Source organism: Anopheles bellator, chromosome 2 (assembly GCF_943735745.2).
Source record: "Anopheles bellator chromosome 2, idAnoBellAS_SP24_06.2, whole genome shotgun sequence".
NCBI classification, from domain to species: domain Eukaryota; kingdom Metazoa; phylum Arthropoda; class Insecta; order Diptera; family Culicidae; genus Anopheles; species Anopheles bellator.
Genome location: NC_071286.1, coordinates 81,789,740 through 81,807,065, shown reverse-complemented (window position 1 = coordinate 81,807,065; position 17,326 = coordinate 81,789,740). Strand labels below are relative to the sequence as shown.

Below are 17,326 nucleotides of genomic sequence, written 5' to 3'. Positions count from 1 at the left end.
CGTTCTTTGTTCACCACCGAGCCGAGCCGAACGGTTCCTTTGCGGGAACTTTGGTGGGCCAGTTCGCCGGCTCTCTCCAATTAATTCCCAATCAACCAGATAATCCGCACCAAAACAGGGTAGGAACCTGAACCCGAAGGAAATGGAGCCGCGGGCCGGGGTTGCTCCATATATGCCGTGACGTGTCGTGCACTTATTATGTATGCAAATGAGCCGATCGATCCTTTTGCAAAAAACAACAGCAGCCAACAGTAATGGCGAACGGAATGCCACGTCCAAGGCCAGACGCGGCATGACCGAAGGGACACGGGCCAGATTGTGGGACCAAGGCACCACCACCGCTGGCGGTGGCTATTTCCCCCCTGAGAGGCAAGCTGTCAGCAAGGCGATCGGACCGGGCGCTCCAGCTAATCGGTAATCGGTGGGCGCAGTTCGATGTTTGCTTAGACGCTGGACACTTACGGGAACGTTGTGCCGCTTCGATGTGCCTGCGACGTTTTATAGACCGCTGCACGGACCTCCAACCAATACGGAAGCCCGGAATCACCCATCGGTCGCACGCGACCTTTTCCACGGTCCGCGGTGTTTGGCTCTCTCGCTCGCTCGCTCGATGATTTATGGCCCGGGGTGGCCGTAAAAGTTTGCGCCGGGTGCGGCCAGTCGATCGACATAAAACCGAAATCATGTAATGTGCCGTGCTCGAAACGTTTCGCTCCTTCGTCCTTCGGGCACCGGGCTATATGCAAATGTTGACCACCGGCAACCGTCCGCTTGCTACCACTTCCTGACGGTAGAAACTGGGCATATCGGTGGGCAGGGTTCAAACAAGGTGATTGCTCTTTATGCGGCACAAAAAAAAATTGGGTGACGCACCAAAGCCTCGGCGTCTTACAAAACACCCGATTTTCAGCTCATTTACTAAACGGTTTCGAGCGGGAAAGACACCCGGACCGAGACGCCAGCTGTGAAAGTGGCATTTATCAGCAGCCGCGATCGCAAACCACAACAGGTAGCCTGTCCGCGCTGTATGTGAAATGTGACGTGAATATGCAAACACAACTCTCGCATACGCACACGCATCGCCGATCCATTGATGAATATCGACGCACAGTGTTACATAAAACACATACGGGGGGAGAGAGAGAGAGATCATCCCCGATCGACCGATCGTATCGAAGCTACCCGAACCGGTCGGCCGATCGATCGGTGACGGGACGCCAACCGTCAACGCGCAAAACATCATACTCGCGCGGAGGGCCGCTGACAGCAGTCTCGTGGTTGTGGTGGTGTACACAAAATTTTAAACACCAAAAAAAACGGCCGCCCAAAACGGCAGCAAAAGCCTAAAGGTCGATCGATACGAAAGACTTCAGCGCGCAACGGCAAGCGACGAACCCGCCCCACGGTGGTGGTAATCGATGCTAGCGAATTACGCGACCATCGCGCGGGCGCTCTTTGAGATCGCCCAGTGCCCTGATTCCGAAAGCTGATCCCCTTTCATAACAGCATTATCCCATAATCGGCATCGGAGCGATATGCTATTTGCCATTCCAAATGTGCGGGAGCTTACGTTAGGAGGTAACCCGCACGCGAAGAAAAGGAAGAAGTTACCAGAGAGCCGCGAGCCCCTCGGGGAGCCCGGAGTGCAAACGGACCCAACGGTTTGACGCAATCGGCCACCGGTGGTCCGGGGGCCCGGTGTGGACCAAAGGCCACCCGGCGGCACAGGTGTTGTGAAATGCTCACATTTACATGTCTCCGAGTGCCGCATCGTTTGCGAGAGAGAGAGAGAGCGAGTGAGTGAGTGAGAGGGCCGACGATAATAGTCATAAAAACTAAGAGGCCACCAACACCTAAAAATCCACCTCACGGAAAGGAGCTCCCTTCTATTCCGTCGTGGTCTGCACTCTCTCTCTCTCTCGCTCCTTTCACTGTCGGTGTCACCGTGCGCGAGGGTTGGCCGCGGTCGGTGAAACAAAGCAAGGCAAGGAAATGGCCGACAAAAAGAACAATCTGTAGTAAGGCACCGTGGCTGTTAAGGTGAACCACTACCATCATCTTGGGCTCACGATGGAGCGATTGATATTCATTCATTTCTCAATGTCATCACTCTCTCATCCGAACCAGATTCGCCGAAACCGCCCGAACCGATCCGTACCGCGCGCGGCATCCTACCCAAGGTGGCGCGCGCAGGTCCCCAGCGGGAGATTCGCGAGTCTCCTATTTGTTTTTTTTTTCGGTGGGTCGCATTCCTTTTGGCCACACTCGGCCAACACACGGTCGGGCGGACGTCACAACGATCAACACAATTGCGCTACTCTCAGTCTTGGTGGCCATTAAGATACGCGCTAACCTTTCGGCGATGATTTGCACTTCGGGCGCGAGGGAGCTGGCGCGGTCGACCTTGCCATCCCGGGATCTCCGCCGGCGGCGGCGGTGGCGGCGGCGGCAGGGCGCGAAACAATAATTACACTGGCCACCGCTACCGCTATTACCTGCTCAGAGTACGTCTCCTTGGCGCTGGGCGTCAGCCACTACACTCCGGAGCCACCACCCGTCTAAGCGTTTGACAATGAACTTCAGGCGTAGCGGGCGCGTAATTGGCGCGAACAATGATCACTACACTGCGGTGCACTGTGTTTTACTACCGAGGCTACCGGCGGGGCCGGCTCCGTCTCGAGGTGGGTCTACGAAGGGAGGTGTGCCCTCCGCCTCGCTAATCACTGGCGACCGAAATCGATCATATCACACGGCTCTAAGGCTCCACGTAACGGTACGCAGCCCAATCGCAGATGGAAAAATGCGCGCGAAACGTATCTCCGGATCGACCGGTGTCCCAAGACTCGAAACCTGTCCTCCCGCTAGCAAGCGCCAAATGTCAGTCGGGCGTCCGAACATCCACGATCGTCACGAGCACACGAGCGATCGGCGCGCGCAGTAAGGTCCGTCCACTGAGCACTGATCGCGCGTCCTGCCACTACCAGCTGATGGGGCGAACTGAGCGATTCCGCGCTTTCGATTATGTAAAAAGTGCCCTACCCAGGGGGGGCAGGTTTACTCCCCAGAGAGCCAGAGCGTGCCAGAGAGACAGAGGGAGAGCGTGCGTCTGTCGAATCAAGCGTGGGGGTTGTTACTAGATCAGATGGGAGCTCTGCGATCGCGCAAGCCACAGCTGAGAGCGTCTCTGGGCGAGCGACTCTCTTAGTCTCACCTGTTCCAGAATGGACCGGGCGTTTGGGGAACTTTTTTCATGAATGATACGTTTTACTTTGCAGAGCTATTACCCTTTTGGCTTAGCTGATTTGCTAGTATTAATTGTGTAGAACTTCACAGAAACCTCGATCGATCGGACACTCCATCTGCTCCACAGAATCAGCATGGCAACGTGCTCAGCCTTGTGCCCAATTTTATGGCACAAAACGAAATCTTCACGCATTGGTGTGCAACAATAAAATGGGGAAGCGTTGCACGCTTCGCGTTTATTAGGATGATTTAATTCGCTTCATTCATACCCGCGCATTCCGGTAATCCTATTAGTTCCGAATGATCCAACAGACGAGCCTGAAACGAAAAAATACCCAAACATTTATAAATTGGGAATGGCAACGGCGACAGAGAGGGCGAGAGAGTGGACGCGGAACCGACACTGAGCAAGCCTCGCGATCAGACGCGGTCACCGGAAGCTGCCACCGGTGGACGGAAAGCGTCATGGATCCCATTTGCATGACAGATCGCAAGGCACGACGCACGGAATGTGAGGCGGAACATCGATCGATTGATCGTCCGGAGCCGGAAGCGGATGCAGCAGTGTGCTCGCTGTCTGTGCACAACGCGAACGGGCAAGATCCGTATCGCGCGGGAAGATCCCAAAGGCCAAACCGGGCGATCCGGGAATAATTGGTTTTTCTCTCACCGGGTTGCCCCGGTTACTGGCCGGGTCGGTAACGACGTCATCGCGGCACAATGACGTCTCCGAATCGGTGACGAAAGCGGGAGCAGCAGCAGGGTCCTGACTCATTCCCAGCTGCGAACGCGCCGTTTTCGGAGACGAGACGACTCCTGAGAAGGGCGTGTATGTGGCGTGATTTAGATAGGATCACATAAAAAAGCGCCCGCCAGCATTGTCATCCGTAGTTCACCGCTTGAATCCGATCCGGTTTTATTGGCATGTGTGTGTGTGTCTCCTTAACTCTGTCGCCCTTTCTTTCTCTCGCTCGCGATTTGTTTTGTCTGCCAAATCGATGGTTGCCCCCGGCGGCGGTGCGTGGCATCGATCACGCGCTGTAGACACGATCGACTCACCGCAGTCGGCATTCTTCAAATTCCTAAGTTCAAGGTTGAAACCCGAATGTCCTGGTGCGGGGCGGCTAGAAAAGCGGTAACGGACCCGAAACAATTTCTTCTAACCATCTGTTCTCCGCGAGAAGAGCGCATCACTGGCGAAGGATAATCCATCCGCACAGCCGTCTTTGCTGTCGGTTGACGTTTCGGTGAGAAGAATCGTCGTCATGGAAACGGGAAACGCGTAGAAAGTGACTAAGGAATTACAGAAATTTAAGCGACAATTTGAAAGCATCTTGGACCCTCTCCTTCCACATCTTTGCTTTGGCGAACTTTGGCAGAACCACAAAACCCCCCGTCACTATTTGGAGTAGGATCAAAGGCCAACGGAGCAAGGGCTTTGAGCCCAACATTAGCCTACAAAGTGAGTATCGAACAAGTGGGCAAACAAGAAGTGATGGATGGGCAAAAACCGAGCGAACCTCAACCCAGTCAGTGGTTGCTGCAACTCGCGAACGTCTTCACGGTGAGCACTCGATTGCAACATTATAGAGCAGCCCGAACATGTCTCAATCAATCGTGAAACCTTCCACTTCCTCTCGGCACAAAGGAAAGGAGCGGACGGCGGACGAAGGGCTTTGAGACTCATCGTGCGCCTTTGACATTAGCCGCGGCCAATCGCGGTCGCTGTCAGTGAATGCCTGCTGAGCTGTGATTTATGGTGGCTGGACTTACTTTTAACGAGACGACTGTGCACACCGCGGCAGTCCCACGTCTGCGTGCGTGGTGGGCCAGACGTGAACTAATTTTCACGGGCGGCACTCGCACGTACATCGCAACGGATCAGGGGCTACGAGTGCTACTAGTGCCCTAACGAGCTAAACCATCTGAAGGTGTTTTAATACGTTTTCTTTTTTTTCTCAAGACAAGTAAAATAGCACAAAAACTATCAAATGGCACTCGAAGGTGAACCAGTTTATGCCCTGCGTCAGTTACCGAAATTTGCGGTTAGCTCCGTAGGAAGTTTCTCGCTCAGGTGGACCGCAAAAGCAGCACCGTTCGTTCCGCAAGGTTTCTAATCAGCCACCCGGTGCAGCGGCGTACTCGAAAATGTCGTGATTCAGTTACCAACCCAGTCCAGGACCTGTCACCGGCGTGTTAGCCAGCGGATCCGTGTTACGTTCGCTTGCGGCGTAGGATCGGGCCGGAACGCGACCACCCGGCGGGCAGCCTATTTCGTTGGCTCCGATACACAATCGACCGATTTTGATCTCGATTTGAACGCTCACCACACGACACCCGGGTCCGCATGTTGCTATCGATCAACCGGACCGACCCGCCGGACACTCGGCCACGTTCTTGGGGATTTGATTAATCTCTAGCGATTATGAGTGCGCCATAAATCGCCATTCTGGGGTAAAGGGCCGGGCTGGCATAAGGCTGGACCTGCGGTGGTGATCAAAACTTTGCGACCAGTTCTTGGCCGTACAGTCGATTCGTGCACCGATCAGGGTGGGCACAATTATCGCACGGAAACTACGGGTCGTAAAAAGTCGGGCACACAAACGGGGATTATTATTTGTTGTTTATAAAACTTCAGCATCCGCGTGTCTGTGGATACCCAATTAAAATATCATTGTTTTACAGTCATCGGCCGTAATGTGCAGGATTATTGTAAGGGTACGCCATTGAAAAGGTCCACCAAAAGCACCCTGAGTCACCCACTGCCTTTCAAGCTGGAAGGGGGGAAAAAATCCAATCCAACGGAGCACACTAAACCCGCCCGAAAGCCTTCAAAGTTTCTTGACCACAACCCTCTGGATCCGTGCCCTAATGTGCCATGTGGTCATAAAAGAGACAAATCAAACTATTAAGGATCTGGTACCGCTTGATCTTATTCCGCCAATTATTCCGCTTTTCAAGCGCTAAGGTATTCAAACCTCCACGGGGAGATTAGCTTTCGGTAGGACACGCTCAATCAAAACACGGAAGCGACCCAAACACGTCCTGGTGCGAAAAGTGCCGAAATAACAGCGGCGCAGCGCCAGACGCCAAGCGATGGAGCCACACCACATCGATCAACATTTTAAATTAACTTGTCACTTGTCGTCCATTAATTTACCGTATCCTCGAGTCCGCGCGCGTGGCGCAAAAAGGAAAAACAAACGAGCGACCGACGGCGGTCGTACGTATCCGGGTTTTCTAGGCGGAAGCGCTGGAACGAATTCTCGCGTACCTAAAGAACCTTCTCCGCAACGGGATAACCCACGGTTCGTCACACGGTCCACGATCGTCGATCTAATTCTCTTTCGAACCGGGCGCGTAAAGCATAGCAACGCATGCTCGGCGCAGTACGCCAGTGGGGTCCCCGTCAAGGATGTAGCGCACCCGCCAGTGCCTTTACGACATTCTCTTTTTCTCTAGCGGCCGGTTTACAAGCTTTCAGCGGCTTGCACCCGACGGTAATGGACCAATAAACAAGGTTAACCCGGCCGTGGTAATGTCGGTGGTAATTTATTCCATGATGCGATATGATTGCAATTGAAACTGTCGCAAATGGCCACATAAAAGTTTTGCATGCGTACCATTGTGGGCTCTTGCGGGATGGACCTTGCCCTCCGGGCGCTACACTCTTATGGGCCATTCTCGCGCTTCAAGTGCGCCTTCGAAGTATCAGATGATGATGCTGATGGCGATGGAATGAAGCGTTAGCTTGCCCGATACTACATTTGAATCACATATCACGTTTATTGTAATTTAATCTCACCAGATCCTACAGTTACCAAATGCAGATCAAACGAACGTAATCGTCTCTGTCTTTCACACGGTCTATCGCGTGGTTTGAGAATAATTTAGTACATTACATCACACAACAGATCGCTACTTTCTTCAACTGTTCTACCCAAAAAACGATAAATCGTTGTACCTATCAGTGTATCTACGTTTACGGAGAATCATGGAATACATTTTGTGCGCCGCTAGATCGTCGATCGTCGGGTTATGGTTGTTGCGTTTACTTTTTCCGCGCCGCAGATGTGGTTGAGTTTCTGTATTCATTTACCATTGTGTTGCTTTATGGTCTCGCTACAATATCGTCTGCCGAATGACTCTAGACCTTAGTGTAACATTTAGCGTAACGAGAAGCGGTATAAGTCGTATGGCTACTTCTAACGTAAGATGCACAGCTTGATAATTTGCATCGCACACGAGGCGGAACCCATTGTGCGAATGCTTACCATCGAAATGCTCGGCCATTCAGTCGCTCTGTGCGTGCGTATATGTGTATAGTATAATAATTAGCTTATGATATTAACTTTTTAACTTTAAAATTCATGCCCACTGCCGCGCGCCCATTTCTCACTCACATTTCGCTGTTGTTATGCTTAAAGTACTGGAAATGTATTTTTAAAATTGTCCTATAAAACCGGGGCTCAAAAATTGACACTAGCTGCTCCCGAAAGCGTAACAAAAGAAAGATCTAAAACAATGGAGGCAAATAAACTCAAATGGCCAAATTCAAATAAATTTAAACAGAATGCAGAAAAAAAACATGTCGCGCATAAAAAGGGGAATGTTGCTTTTCCATGGGAGATAGGGTTAATAAATATTGAGCAAAAATGGTAAAGAGTAACATTTTCTGTTGCCTTTTTTTGCAGTATTACATTTCAGAGCCTCTGCCAGCCGTTGGGTCGCACGTAACAATCACAAGAAGAGTTTCGGATATTTTAGGCCCTTACGACACGCACGCATCAGCGCTTGTGCTTGTGGCTATCAAACTGGCCACCTTCTTACATTGCCACATCATCCAAGTTTTGCTCGTCACAGTTCTCGCTGTCATTTGGCTCACAAACGACCACTTCGACCTCGTCCTCCGACAGGGACCGATCGGCCGTTTCTGCTACCTCCGGTTCGTAGTTCAACACGGACTCCGAAGAATCGTTCGATGACGAAGGTGCACCATTTCCGCCGTCCTTCGAGTGCGCCACTTTGTCCAGTTGCTCGCCCGGAGCTTGAAATTCTCCCGAAGGGCTGCTATCGTCCGCCACCAGTCCACCGACTTCCGTCGCTAACGACTCCATAACGTAATTGTCCGAATCGGACGAGGACAGCGATGCCGTGGACAGCCGGCGTGTGGCGTTCTCATTTTCATCACCCTTCCGTTTCACGGTCCCAGCGGCAGCAGATTGTAAACCACTTGGACCGGGTCGCTGCTGGTCGGGTTGCAGTTCCTTCGCACCGAATGTTCCATCCGTAATGCGCCGTACGACGGCAGGCGCCGGATGAAGTATCGCACCGTTCGGTGTTCGTGCCGGACGAAAACTGTTGTCCTCGAAGTTGAACGCCCACGTCCGGAACGGATCGGCACCGATGCCGGGCAACTGATGTTGATGTTGCTCGCGCAAACGACCCACCGATCCGGCCACCGGACGGGTTGCACGCGATGCATGACGCATCGGCCCATTCGGAGTCGCTCCATCACCCGACGGGACAATGTTTTCGTACTCGTGCTCACGCAATCGAGCCAGCTGGGGCGTATTGCGAAGCACTCGCGGATAGCTTCCGGTCATCGTTGGATACTCCCGTGCCGGTGGAATGTAATCGGCGATCGGTGAGTGTCCGTAGCGTACCAGTTCCTGCTGTGACCGGGCATGAGTTCCGCCTCCGGCCGATGCGCAGCCATCACAGTTGCGCGAAAACATAAAGTTAAAATCGATAAACTTGTAATCGGGCGGGGTTTGGCCGACCCACATCGGGAGCCACTTGTTCACCAGCAGCCACTGGAGTGAAGGTTTCGTAACGCGTCCACCACCGCCACTCGCTAGCTCACCGCAAGGTAGTTCCGCTGGTGGTGGCGGCGGCGGCGGTGTCGCCAGCGGAACAGCTGCTCCAACCATCGACGATCCTCCCGGTGATGGTTCCGCGTGATGCGATTGCTTCGTTTTACGGTTAATCTTGGGGATGGTGCCAGTCGCCGTCGTTGTTGCGCTTACGGCAGCAGCACTCGCCAACCCGCCCACGATGCTGCTCCCTTGGTTGGTAGTGACTATGGCTTCTCCTTCCCGTGCAGCAGTCACCCCTTCGCCGTTCGCGGACGGTTTGTTGAGATTGTTCATCGACTGAGAATTTTCGCCACCCAAGCAGCTAAAGAAACTTTTCACATTCACCGACGAGGAAGACGACGATCCGTCCTTTGTCGAGTTAGGTTGATTCGGAGTACATGTGCTGTTGGATACGTTGCCACCCGTGTTCGGTTGATTAAGCCGTATGTGGCCCACGGTTCCGAGATGGCTGTGGCCAAGGACTGCGTAATGCCCCCCGAGACTGTAATGATCGATGTTTCCACAAGACGAGCTGAGGTGACGTTCGATTCGTCCTACACCGTGACCGATCACATCGAACCTCCCAAACAGACCCCGGTTGGCGGCCAAAGAGCCCGTGTTCTGATAGGCCGGTTCCTCTCGTACCCGTTCGTACAAATTATCGCCCGGTTTCGACATCCCATTCGGTTGGTAGCGATGGTAATGGTACGACTCCGTATCATCGAAGCTACGCTGCCGAGGCGTTCGTTGTTGTGGTTGAAGCTGCTGTCCTGCAGCAGGATAACGTGATCGGTTGAGATCGAGATGAAGATTAGCGTAGCGAGGTCCCGGAGGGCCGGAGAGTGGTTGTAAGGTTGGTTGATTCTGATAATAACTCGCCGAAGGAGCCGCCCTTCCCCGTGGCACATCATAACCGGCCGTACGGTCGTAGAGTTCGTTGCGATATGCCAATGGGTGGTACGCAGGGTACAAGTTACTGCTGTGAAGCATTCCATTTGAGGGTGGTGTGGAACCCAGTGAAATGCCATTCAATCCCGTTCCAGATCCTCCATTGCGATGGGTCGCCGAAAGTACGGAAGGTCCGGGTTGAGGTTGTGACTTTTTTGCTACTCCTTGCCCGTGGTTTGATGAATGGGCCGCTGGAGCCGCACCTCCGATCGCGCCTAGTCCTCCCACCGCCCCGTTGCCGGCGAAATGATCAATAGATTCGTATATGTTCTCATAGTGGACGTTATTAGCGTTCGCAACATTCCCACCGGCGCCCGCTGGCTCTGGGTTGAGACCTTCGGCCTGACTGTTTTCATCGTCGGAACAGCCTACCGGCAAGCCAGCGATAGACTCTGGCGGTGGTTGTGCCGCGACTGCTGGAGCTAGGAATTGCTGCAACCCGTGCTGTGCACTCACGGTGCCATTCGCATACCTGGGGTAGGTCGTACGGTGGAGGAAGGATTGGGACGAATTGGTGGCCCGTGCGGCCTGCTGTTCGCTTCACAAGGGCTTATCAATTATTGCTACGCCAGCATAGCTACGGCCAATGCTCATTGACGAGGGCAGAATTCGCCACGCGTCCGTTTCACGGCTGTATACCTCGACCGAGGCCAGATTCGAAATGCCATCGTCGCCTCCAACCACGTACAGCATACCGTTGTGTGCCACGACACCGGCATTCCGCCGACAGAAAGCCATATCGCCGACTGAGCGCCAAGTGTTCGATACGGGATCGTACGCTTCGACTGATTTGCGCACCAATGGACCATCGTGACCGCCGACAGCATACAAAATATTGTCAAGTACCCCTACTCCGGCCCCGCTGCGGCGGGCAGACATTTCTGCAATCTGTGTCCACGTGTCGGTGGCCGGATCGTACCGTTCGACCGATGCCAGACACTGCCTAGAGGCGCCATCGTAACCACCTACGGCGTACAGTAAGCCATTTACGACACCCACCCCGACGGAACTGCGCCGTGTGGACATTGCCGCTATTAGACGCCACTCTTGCCGTTTCGGATCGAACATTTCGGCCGAACTAAGACCGGTAGAACCATCGAATCCACCGACGGCGTAGATGCAATTGTTGAGCACCGCGACACCAAGTGTCGAACGACGTGCCTCCATACAGTGGCTGGTAGTCCACTGATCGAGGGACGGGTCGTACACGTCGACCGTTTTTACACGCAACGAACCATTGAAGCCACCGACCGCGTACACTTTGTCACCGAGGACGGCCAATCCGGCCCGACAACGGCGTGTTGGCATTTCCGACACTTGACACCACTTTTCCTCACGCAGATCGTAACACTCGACCGAGCGGATCGCTTTCGGTGCTTGCCCACCAATTACCAGCAGCACCTTCGGTAGACCCACCGGTTGACGAGGAATGGTACGTGGCGTCTTGAAGGATGTCTTCTGCTCGCCCTTTAGCAGGTGGTACTTGAGCGCTTCGATGATGTAGTCCTTACACTGAAGATCACCCTTCAACAGTAGCTCCTTCTCGACACGCTGTACTAAATAGTCCTGGGCGAGGAGCGGCAATCGGACGTGCTCCATTAAGTCAGCCAGATTGTGCTGCCGGCCTGGGACATCGTACTGTATCCAAGTGATTACACATTCATAAACCTTTCGGATGAGAGAACATCAATAGATTAGTGATTCTCCGTTACAAAATAGTCAGATGTAGATGTGCTACTGCTACATGACTTCATCTTGCCCATTACCTTTTCCTCCGTAGGAACTGAAAGACGATCGCTCTTGATCAGGTTTACCACTTGCTCGCTGGTGAGATTCAAAAATTCTTCAAACTGGCACACTTCCCTAAAAAACAAACAGCATTTAAGAAGGGGCTCCCGCAAGTGGCAATCTTTTCGTTCGCTTCCTTACGAGAAATGTTGCTCGATGTACGTTTCGGCGTAGTTCAGCAGATCGATGCAACCGTGAATGTCGGCGAAATCGCGAATCCCGAGACAGTTGCTAGGATCGAGCTGTGTCTGCAGATAGTCGCAGCAAGCGTCGCGCACGTCGGTCAGTTGCAGCAAATTGGCCGCGGTCAGCAGAATCTGTACGTTCTCTTCCGTCACCTCGACCACCGCCGTATAGACGTACTCGATCAGCAGTTGCAGCGCCCGATGATCCACACCTTGCAGCGTGATCCGATCCTGACGGCTCTCCTCGAACCCGGTGAACATGGCGTAGAAGTACGGGCTGCACGAGGCTAGCACCATCTTGTGGGCTGGAATTTCGATACCCTCGGCCACCAGCACCACATCGCAGAGCAGATTTTGTCTAAAACATGAGAACCGATGGGTGAAACAATGGCACAGCCAGGGATGGGAATTGGGTTACGCACTCTCTCATCATGTTCATGGCCTCGAACGAGCGCTGCGTGTGAATGTTGTTACGGTAGGCGCCGGTGGTTTTCTCCTTTCCATTCGCGCGCGGTATCTGCTTCTGTGAGCTTTCGTCGAGTGAATTCTGGCTTGCGTAACGCACCAGGATGCAGCTATCGGAAATAGAAAAACACATTATGCATAATTCATTTAACGGCATAGTGATTCCTAATCGAATGTCCTTCGTGCCCTTGTATGCTAAGGTGAGCAACATGTTCTCACGTCAGTGAGCTGAGCACGGGGAAAAGGTAAACAAACACGCATAGTTCTCACTCGCGCGAGGAGCAGAGAGGAAAAATCGATAATCCAACCAACGACGAGGGTTAATGGATGGCCGCGAAACGACCGCAGAACCTACCTTCCGCGTTCCATCGTTCCTTCCGCTGCCGAGTTCTGGCTGCTTCCGGTGTTGCTGTTGGTGTTGTTCTGGTTATTTCCGTTTCCCAAACTGCTCATTATGAAGGAGAGCATACACCGAAGGGCCACCCGTTTACGTTTTCACCGTTTCCGTCGTATCGATCCGTAACACTCTTAGCACGCACCTAACTTTACTCGCACAGACACCGTTTACAAACGCTGTGACATTGTAAAGTCCATCCACTGCACGGGAAATTCACGACCAAGAAGTTCTTTAGAGGTCACCAGGTGCTACAAAAACGATGGGCCCTTGCGATGCTAACAGCTGGCAGAGATTGTGGTCAATTCTCCATTCTCTTTGCTTAAATGCACGGTGTTGTCACACCCGGGAGTAACTAATCGGATCGCGAATCGTAATTGATCCCTCCTAGCAGCAGGAAACGCGCCAAACCGGACAAAAGAACGATTGCAACACGAATTTACGGCAGCTGACCCCGTCCGAGCGAAACGCAAGCCATGAAAACAATGAAGGAAAACATGAATTGACAGCTTCGCTCACCGAGAAGGGTGGTGAGAACCAAAATGTGAGACGTGAGAGTGGTGAATTTGCGAACAGCGACTGAGGTGAGTAAAAGTGGTGATTGACCGTGATTCAAATGCCGAAAAAACGAATGAAAAAGGAAACTATAATCGAAATTCCTCCTACCGAAATACGAAATTCGAAATCAGCATCCTACCACGTGGCCGTATTGGAGTTCTATCCCCTAATGGCGATTCAAATTTATGTTGGTAAACAAACCCATGCCCTATTAATCATTATCATGCCCGCTGTTCGCTGGCCATTCAATCGAAACCGCACAAATCCTACCCGTGCTTATCAACGTGTTACACGCTAGCAACAACTATATTTAAACAGCCAAATCGCTACGCTTGCCGCAGATGACTGTTGCGATTAAAATTTAGCATCTCCGTAGTTACGAGTGCACACTATCAGCCGTTCGACACTCCAGAATCGAAGATTACAGAAAAACAGAGACATAAAAACAGCTCCACCAGGAATTCCGAATTGACGACGGTTTCCTAGAGATGCAAAACAATGAGCAAAATAACAGTACGCATTTACATCGTATGTTCATTGGATTTGCTTATGACAAATCGAAAAATACAAAATGGAATGTACTACGATTTTTTAAACGAAACGAAATAACGAAATTGGATTTCGTCGTCATCATACAGCACCATTCATTACGGTCGTGAATCGTCGAGCCTCTACAGCAAACCTTGATACTGCTTAGTGATTAGAACGTAGTATAATTCCTAGAACCCAAAAAAAGCTCATGAACGACAAATCTTCAATTAACGAAACGATAAGCTAATCCACGGTGGTTATGAATAGAACCATTACTTCAAATACTTCGAAATGTGGCCATTTAATTGCGTTCTTCTATGCTATATCAATTCCATTCCAAACGAGGTCGATGTGGCCGTTTGTCCATTTCGATTTGCTTGCTTGTACCGCCGACAAATCGCTTCTTGCCGCTATGTGGTTTCAGTGCATGAATCCATACTTATGTTTCTGGTGTCTGCTCTAAAACCAGCTCGAAGTGCCGCAGTAGTTTTGAGCTGCTGAAACACGAGTTCCTACGAAAATCGCCCGACTGGGCCGTGAAATTACCGTACGAGTGTTGCGGTCTTTTCCAGGAGACGGATTTGGCTCATATTACCGGTACCACCGCATTAACCGCGTGCCAGCCGAGCCTTCTTTTAGTGGGAAAGGCCGTCAGGCTTACATAAACCGTACACATCGGGGCTACGTATTTCGATTGAGCCGTACCACGCGGTGTCTGAGAAAACTTACAACTGTCTATCGATCCTTCACCGACGATATCCGTCTGTCGGACAAGCACGGATATCCAATAGCGCGCATCATCACCGTAATGGCTGGGTTTGTTGACCTTAAAATCTTTGTGATATGCTGTAGCCCAACAAAAGCAGCGATCAAGAATTAGGTCAAATTTAGCATACGACGGTAAAATACGCACGCGCGCAACTGATTAGCGATTGAAACTGCGAATTGTACTCTTCCGGGAGTTTATTTTTAGAATCAATTCCAGAAAACAGTAGCAATCAGTTTGAAAACTCCCGACCCTCAAAACGGATCCCATGTGTTGCATAATCAGGATAGTCTCCCAGAAAGCCAGCGACGGTCATTGGTCCTATTTGTCCTGCCACCCGTATTCCATTACTCATCGTAAACGTCTGATAAGTTTTTTGTTGCGGCCTCATTCTTCGACACAAGCCCCCTTCCAGGCGCGGGAGCGACCTATCAAGACGCTAAATTTGGCAAACGCTCGGCCAACGCCATTGCGGAGGCCCACAATCGCAACCAGTGATAAGACAGTGTTCCGAAAAGCTTCCCAAGAGCTCGATCTATCAGCTATGTAGTAGCGGCTTTCAAGAAACGATCGAATGGAAGTCAATCGAAAATAAGTGATTAGGCGATGGTTACTGTGTTCTAATCTTTTGTAAGCCTCGAATGACAATGTAAGGTCCATCAGCAATTTTTTCAGTTTTGTTGGAGTAACAGTAAGCATCAGAGTAAGCAGCAATTATCAAAAAAACCAAAGGACTTCCATTTGAATCTTTCCCTTGCTACTTCATTTAATGTGTCGGTCACATCCTACATCTGCCCGGCACCCGGTAATTCGTGTTCAACAACTATCTCTACTGCAAACTCAAAGGTTTGGCTCAGAGATTTTGATCAAAGCATAACATTTGCCACGGGACACAAAGGACCTAAACAAACAATCCCCACAGACTCTGCGATTGCTGCGGATAGTGTTTTGCCGGACGATGTTATTCCGCGGTCTTCTGAGATCGATTAGCGAAGTGGCCGGCCACGACGATGCGCTGACGTAGCAGCAATGCGCGAGGAACGATGACGTCGTAGAACCGGGCACAGGTTCACCGGCGACGGGCACACCCCATAATCGTGTTTTATAAATCGCAGTGCAACCGCACGACCAGCGTTTAGTCGAGCCCGGAATCCGTACGGCGGCGGTTGGTCCTGCCGTTTCGTGTGCGCTACCATTACACGTGTTTACACCTCTCGGACTCTTGTGAATTGTTGTTATTTTTTGGTGGTGTTGGCTCAGTGAAATTTGGGTACCAATGTCTACGGTTGACGCACAAGTGCACAGCCCGATCGAGGGCCATGAGGTGGTGCACGGGACCGGCCCCGGAACGACCACCATTCTGCAGCTCGCAATGACCGCGCTGCACCTCAGCAAAACTACTGGTCCCGATGGCAACAGCATCGACCACCTGCAGAGACCGCGAAAGCAGATAACCCTGCGCGAGGTCGCTTATCACGACTCGTACGAAGACTGCTGGATCGTCCTGTACGATCGAGTGTACGATATCACGAGGTTTCTTAGTATGGTAAGTGCGTGTCCTGTGATGTTGTGAGCAGGTTGGACCTTTTAATGTACAGTACTAGTGTGAGCGATTGACTACGGGCATCATTGCAAGGACGAAAAAGGGAAGAAGACTGCAGAAAACCTACAAACAGATATTTTTTGAATTCTGTGGAAGTGTGAACGTGTCCCCTTCGTAGACCTTCAGCAAGCAGTCCTCTTTTTAATGACTGTAAAAATATCCTAAAAACTGAAATCCTGTTTTTTGATTCCGCAATCCTTCAGCATCCCGGTGGACATGACGTGCTTGTGGAGAATGGGGGGCGCGACGCAACCATCGCCTTCCTTAATGCCGGCCACTCCAAGATGGCACTAAAATCGCTGAAGCTGTACGAGATCGGCGAGCTGCCACCTGGCGAGCGGATCTACCGCTACCCCGGAAAACTAACGCTGGCCCACCTTCCTGATTGATTGAAGAATGGCGTGTGCAGCCTTGTCTTGTGTTTCGGATCAGCTTTCAAATGGTCACTACCAATAACCAACCAGCCACAGGACCATGACTACGTGCGGGAGAAGTGGCGACCCTCACACATCACACTATTTATTACACATTATCGAGCACGATGGTACGAGAGCTTTAATTTAAGCATAGATGACACAGTATTGTAACGCAGGCGAAACACCCAGTTCCAGTCCAAACGTAATCGTAAGGTGCCCTCCAAAAGTATATTTCCCATACACGGGCAGCGACAGTGCCGCGATAACGACACTTCCACATTCGCCCCAGCCAACGCACACGGTTAATGCTCGGGTTTTAGTGGTCCTGTCCAATAAAAATCAATATTTCACAAATTATCTCCCACTACCACAATTTCCAGCAATTGCGGTATCATCGTAGGTCAGCTACGAGCTCGCACTAGCACTTGGCCACAAAAAGCACTGGGTCGGAGCAGCTAAAGCAGTTAATCAGAAGCTGAGGCTGCCTGATTAACCGTTTCCTGTGCTAGGCTTGTGATAAGGGCATGGCTAATTTTTGGAGGTGGCTAACAAACCCGCATTCCAACGTCGC

General features: G+C 51.6%; 3 protein-coding genes across 3 annotated transcripts; 1 reads left to right on the top strand and 2 right to left on the bottom strand.

The window, feature by feature from the left end:
- Positions 1-8,069: 8,069 nt before the first annotated feature.
- LOC131208186 (ring canal kelch homolog) lies at positions 8,070-9,779 on the bottom strand. The gene has a single exon (XM_058200837.1). The coding sequence runs from the start codon at positions 9,777-9,779 to the stop codon at positions 8,070-8,072; it is 1,710 nt and encodes a 569-aa protein (XP_058056820.1).
- An 810-nt stretch (positions 9,780-10,589) lies between these two features.
- LOC131208287 (ring canal kelch homolog) lies at positions 10,590-13,047 on the bottom strand. The gene is made up of 5 exons (XM_058200967.1): positions 12,843-13,047; positions 12,445-12,597; positions 11,979-12,380; positions 11,816-11,912; positions 10,590-11,717 (listed from the first exon to the last, which is right to left on the bottom strand). Exons 1-5 carry the CDS (start codon positions 12,953-12,955, stop codon positions 10,590-10,592), a joined length of 1,893 nt encoding a protein of 630 aa, XP_058056950.1. The 5' UTR covers positions 12,956-13,047.
- Positions 13,048-15,906: 2,859 nt separating this feature from the next.
- On the top strand, positions 15,907-17,069 carry LOC131210704 (uncharacterized). The gene is made up of 2 exons (XM_058203985.1): positions 15,907-16,282; positions 16,543-17,069. The coding sequence occupies exons 1-2, from the start codon at positions 16,013-16,015 to the stop codon at positions 16,726-16,728; spliced, it is 456 nt and encodes a 151-aa protein (XP_058059968.1). The 5' UTR covers positions 15,907-16,012; the 3' UTR covers positions 16,729-17,069.
- Positions 17,070-17,326: the final 257 nt, after the last annotated feature.